Source organism: Copidosoma floridanum, unplaced genomic scaffold (assembly GCF_036245765.1).
Source record: "Copidosoma floridanum isolate Cflo_tuat_1 unplaced genomic scaffold, Cflo_Japanese_pri ptg000030l, whole genome shotgun sequence".
Classification (NCBI taxonomy): Eukaryota; Metazoa; Arthropoda; class Insecta; order Hymenoptera; family Encyrtidae; genus Copidosoma; species Copidosoma floridanum.
The window spans coordinates 642,155-648,434 of NW_028321907.1; the positions used below are offsets into that span (position 1 = coordinate 642,155).

The window sequence follows — 6,280 nt, forward strand, 5'->3', positions numbered from 1 at the left end:
TCGGGGGGAGACAAGGAAAGGATGCGCCCCTACGTGCGGAGCAACACGTTGGGTCCCGAGTTGTAACAGCGATACTTGCAAATTAGAGATGCCCAAGAATTCAAATAACATCTCCTGCACCCCCATCTGGGCATATATTATACGCGTATAACTGTATCCGTTATGCAAACACGCGTCGTATCGTTATTAATTTAAGCCGTACGTGCGATTTCGCGTTTGTTCAATTTACACAGCCCTGCGGATAAATGCAGCTTATATTTGTACTTTTTATTTTTCAATGGGAAAACTTATACTTGGTTAAAGTACCGGTAAGCGGTAATATTCGTCTCTCGACCCACGCAAAGGGACCATATTTACACACTCCCGCCTTTTTTCTCCTTTCTTATCAAGTACTCATTACTTTATCTTTTTTTCCCTTTAATAACTATAATCAATAATATAGTGCAAGTTCTCGTGATGCATAATTAATAAATTGAAAAAACATTTTTCTGTACAAATTGCTCGTTCTTTATTTCTACATGTTCTCTCGCGTTTCGTAATTGTAAGATATTTGCAAAACTATAGAGTGAGCAGCTCTCCTTTAAACTAAACCGTATTCGTACAAAACATGACGCTCGTGTTGAACCACTTTATAATATTATTTTTTTAATTATCTTTGCGGGTAAGTATAATTAAAAGTAAATTTTGATATTAATGCCTAATCCCAGCTTAATGGTTGATGAGCAGTTATTTTGTGATCAAGATAACACGATGATGATTTTCTACAACTACGGCGTAGTAAAAAATACAAAAAGGAAAAAAAAAAAATAGTTCCCTCAAGATGCCGCATTGTGCCCAATAACCTCCACTTGGAGCACAGTCGAGATAGTCCTTGGCTCCTGCAACGTCGTCCTCTTGGTCGGCTCGTTCTGTTTCCTCTTCTCACCGTGCCGTACTTCGAGCCTCAATAGGCGACAAAAGGTCTTGCGGTAGGTCGAGTTCTTCCACGTGTAGATTATTGGATTCGCGCTGCTGTTGCACAACGCCGCCCAATACATCGCTCGGTGCACGGTGATGCTAAGATTCACGTGGAACGACTGGAGCAACATTCCAATCATCAGCGGGAGCCAGCAGATGGAGAAACACCCCAATATCGTGAGCACCACCTTGAGGGGGCAAAAACAAAGTAACGATGACGACTATGGCAATGCAGAGTGTATGAGATATTGCGTGCACGCCAACGATCCCATACCCGATTGCTCTTGCCGTAGTTGGGAGTGCACTGTTGGCCGGTGGATGTGGAAATCGTCAGCTTCCTGCGCGTGTACGCCCTCGCTTCTTTCCAGATTCGCCAGTAGAGCGTCGTAATGGCCAGCCAAACCACCAGAAAAATCGGCCCCAAAACCAGCATCACGTAGTACCTGCAAAGCGACAAGTCGAAAAAGTCACACGAGATTGTCGGACCTGACCATCAAATCATCTCGATCTTCATACCTGGGAACTACCGCGTGGAGCCAGCACTCGCACTTTGGATCGTAAGTGTTCCAGTAGAACGGTACCGTCGATACCATCCAAGCTGCCGACCAGATGACTATTACCATGGCAGATATCACGCCCTCGGTCATGTACAGCTGGTACTTGAGCGGGTAAAGTATCGCGATGTAACGATCGACGGCTATCGCCACGATGTTGTAGAAGCTTGTTAAGCAGGAACCGCACAACAGTACAAATCTGGTCGATGGAGTAACGAATATGGTTATAAATATGCGTGGAAAATACAAATACGTATACCTGGGGACTTTGGATTTATAGAAATGGCATTTTAAACTGAAGGTACACGTATGGACTAACCTCAGCAGGCACGGATACTTGTTGTCGTGCAGAGATTCGTCGATGACGGTGAAATTGTACAGTGCCGCAAAACCAACGAGCAAATCCGACACTGCGAGACTTAGGATCAGAGGGTTCGAGGTGATGCTCTGTTGTTGGCCACGGCTCAGTATCACAGTCAGGATGGCCGTGATGTTGCCCAGTACTATTATCACCAGTTGCATTACGTCAATCACTTTCCATAATATGTTACAGTCGCTAAAAATATTCACATGGGTGTAATAACAAAATTCTACATTTGTTTAAAAGAGCAAGTAGTTTTTTTTTTTTTTTTTAATAAAATGTCACTAATTATTTATCACGGTAACTTTAAATATAACAAAAAAAACTGCTTACCTCATCACATCTACGAGATCCATTTTGTTGAATGTGAAGATGATTGTGATCCTTTTTTTTTTATAACACTGTCACAATGTAAATTAAAAAAAAAGAGAATACTAAGCAATAGTTTTTTTCCTAAATCAGAAAAAAATAGTTCCTTAAGCGAATTACCGTCAGTTGTTTGAGCCCAGGTATGAAACTTTAACTACTTTTAAGCACATGTTTATTCAATTAAGCCAAATATTGATTAAACAGACTGAACTTGACGAAATTTTCTTGATGTATGTCAACAATTAATCATCCCTCTGAATTAACGTAATAATTAAAGAGATGAAATGTAAGTACGTCTTCATTCGTAGGTTTCAATACTACTCATCTAAGACTTCCGAGGTGACTTGCATGGACGCTGTATCGAAAATGTGCATTGTTGTGGAAAATAATTTTGAAAGTACTGACATCACAAATTTCAACTTTCACTCCATGATAGTGAGCACAACAACATAGTTACAAAATTGACGAAGCCATTAAGTCTGCACCAATCACAAACGTGACTGCTTAGTAAGCGTAAGCAGAACCGATTCATTGAAATTCATGACAATGATATCTTGTTTTGATAAATTAGTTTACAACTTACAAATAATGCATTAGTATGGTAATTTCAACTTACAATTTTCTTACTTAACGTGACCTTGAATTTTCAAGTAGGTATAAACGTGTTGGATATTATGTGCGACGATTAACTCCACATAATATATATCTCTTGTACAGTCTATTACGTCACAAGTTGCATGATAAAACACAATCTTGGTAATTTTACAGTAAAAATACCAATAAAAACGTAACAAGATTAATACTCAATCTTTTTTAAGTGTGAAATTTATTATCTTACTGTTTTAATACACAATAAATAACGTGTGGAATCGAAGCAAGATGAGATGCACTCACATTTGCGTGTATACACGTATACCGTAGCACTTGGAATTTTTCCAACCCCTGCAGAGATACACATTTGAATGAGACGAATGGACGAATTATACGGGCCTCCGTGTCGAGACTAATAACTTTATTGGCCATTCGAGTGGCTGCACTGCAAAAAGTACGAGTAGCTCTTACGTCAGGCTCCAAGGCACTTTTATTGAATCACAATTTGCCTGCGGCATGCAATGCGTTTCAAATTCAAAATTCACCCCCCATAGTCTCTCCGTCAAAAAATGATGAATTACAGCCGCAACTCGAGCTAATAACGGTTTTGATGACTCAAATGTTTTCTATAAATATAGATGCACTCGGAGTGAGTAATACACACACAGTTACATTGAACGTGTGCAATCGAGCATTGTCATGAGCTTACGTTGGACGTAATAGTTGAGCATCAACGTGGATAACAGAAGGTATATCCTGTACTCCTGTAGGCGATGCTTCCCCCGCGAGCCCCGTGTACACGATTAAAACACGCGCTGCATACATTAAATCCCGCTCGGTACATTAGGCTTGGCGCATATTAAGCGCGTCCCTCGGTTTAACGGGTAAGCGAGCGCGAAAAGAAAAGAAAAAAAAAAAGGCCGAGCAGCTACGTACACGTATAATAGGCTGAAGCCACCGGCGCTCGGGAATCTCGTTAGAAAAGCTCCAACTATCTCCCTGCGCTTATACATGTATATATATGTATACACGGTACGCGTGGCCAATATATATATATGTATATGTATATAGAGCGCGCGCGAGGACAAATTTCGCACGCTCGGATTCACGGGGCGCGTATTTCGCACTCTATCAAGTTACGCCATTAGCCGCTCGCTGGCGTCGGACAAAAAGGGAGTAGAGTTCTTGAAATCCGGCTCTCGCTTTTTCTCGCGCCCCTTTCAACCACCCCCCTCCTCCAAGGGTGCACACACACACACACCCGCGCACATGTATGTTGTAACGTTGCACGGGGGTGACTTTGATAAATCATCGCCGGAACGGGAGGACGTGGAAAGAGGAACAAAAAAGACTAAGAGCGCTCGCGGTGGATGTTGGTATCAAGTGCATAACCCAGGGTTGGGGGCTGAACCACTTGTGCTCGCTCTGTATTTTGATTTTTAAAGCGACCTGCTCCCTCCCTCTGTTTTGTGCCAAAATTAACCTACTTTTTTTTTTTTTTTTTTTTTTTTTTGTTTCCCGGCAGTCCTACCCCGCCCCCCCCTGCGCCCCGGGATTCCTCATCATCGCAATGTGCCGCGGGACTTTCCTTCATTTCCGCTTTTTGATGAAAGTGCGTTTTTTTTTTTTTTTTTTCTCTTTTTTTTCATCGCAAAGCTCTATTTGCTCTGTTTATTTTTGTCGGTAATGAGAATTCGCGGCGACGAACTTTCAGCCGGCTCGACTGCTACTCCTCTCCACACCTCTGCCGACGAGGTAACCAACGCAAAAGTCACGAATGTAATTATTTCGGTTTCACCTTCGTTATCGCGCAAAGGGATTCACTTGTGAATATATACACATGGTTATCTGTTGGGGGCTTGTTAATCGACGATTTTTCATCTCCAAAAAAGCCCCCGATTCATCAATCATGGACGTTCTTCCAGGGATATTCATTACTCCGGAGGGGGGGGTCTCTCTTTGACTCTCTCCCCCGTGAATTATTCTCCGCAAAAGTTGGCACGGGCATTCATGATGCACAGCTTGAAAAAGTCAAAAGCCATCGAGCAACGCTGGGGCTGGCCAGAGGGACGAGGAAAAAATTCTCCAGTCTGGAGTTTAGTGTGTTCACTGCATATACACGACAAAGGTGTCCTGTTATAGGTGTACACTCGAACGCCGGCCAGGCCCTCGCCCACAGCTGGCTCTTATTCCACATTCGGGACAATCTCGCGCAACCTGCACACCCGTGAGCCATGTAATATTCACTAGGTGGGTAGTACAAGGCGCACAAACGTATACAGGTACATATGTATATACGTACAATAAAAGTATAAGGGCCGCGACGCGAGGAGGGTGAGCGCAGGCGCACCGGGTCGCGTTGACAATATTTCCAAGGGTCGATCGATGCGCCAGGAAGCAAGAGCTGCTTGCACGCACCCGCCAGGACGAAGCGCCGATCGTCCGATAACGCTAACTAACGAAGCTGCAGGAAGTGGCTCTGATCCTCTCGCGCGAGAAACAAAAGTGTGTCCAGTTTATTTTTATTTTATTTTTTTTTTTTCCCCATCGGGAGGTCATCGGTTGAGAGGATGAGAAGATGAAACGAGCGGGACCGAGTCGGGCCAAGAAGGGGCTACTCCTCGCGCGAGAAATCTCTCAATGCGTCTCGCGATTACCCGGGGCGCCTGCGCGTCCGCGGACATTGTATATGCATTAGGTTGCGTGCGGACCCCCGGCTTCCTGTATTCCCTTTGCCTCCCTACTGCACGTCTCTCCCTCTCGTACCGCGGAGTGGCTCTCTGCATAAGGCATTAGCTGCTACACCCGCGCTCTTATGCGCATTAAAGTCAAGGGAGCCGACAGGGACGGATACGAATGTACTCTTCATTTTTCCACCCGCAAAGTATACATGGCTGAGCTAGCTGCTGATGATCGATCGATACGTATACATATCTGTTTTCTCACCTCGTGGACGGAGAGCTTGAAAAATGCACCACGTTGTTTACGACAAACGTATGGTTCTTTTTTTTTTTTTTTAAGAATTTTGTACAGGCAATTTTAGGTGTATGAAAAACAAGTGCTTGCACGTCGTTTAGTCTTTTAAATAAGTCAGTGACTGCACGGCGCGCTTGAAATATTTATCAGTATTGTAAATCAAGCTCGTGTGGTAAATTTTCATTCGACTCCATAATACGTAGCTCCTCCTTCGCTCCCGGGAACGAGTGCCATAGGTCATTCAATGTTAACCAGAGTACGTGCATAATTGTAATAAATACAATTTCAATTATCTTGCGTACCAAGTTGGTGAAAAATTAAAACTCCAAAACTATACGTGCGCACGCTCGAGACTTGATCGGGTATGGTGTTTTATTCATCGTCCTGTTGGGGAAAAGTAAGGCTTACACGTCGAATTTTATGGTGTGTATAATCATTAAGGGCTCTTTATTTGGCTATGGTAAACCGATAT

The 6,280-nt window shown here is 43.3% G+C and overlaps 1 protein-coding gene across 1 annotated transcript; it reads right to left on the reverse strand.

Moving 5' to 3' along the window:
- Nucleotides 1-498: 498 nt before the first annotated feature.
- Nucleotides 499-2,636, reverse strand: LOC106646245 (histamine H2 receptor-like). The gene is made up of 6 exons (XM_089596782.1): nt 2,362-2,636; nt 2,206-2,273; nt 1,831-2,067; nt 1,474-1,710; nt 1,232-1,400; nt 499-1,145 (listed from the first exon to the last, which is right to left on the reverse strand). Exons 2-6 carry the CDS (start codon nt 2,226-2,228, stop codon nt 816-818), a joined length of 996 nt encoding a protein of 331 aa, XP_089452908.1. The 5' UTR covers nt 2,229-2,273; nt 2,362-2,636; the 3' UTR covers nt 499-815.
- Between the last annotated feature and the right edge of the window lie 3,644 nt (nt 2,637-6,280).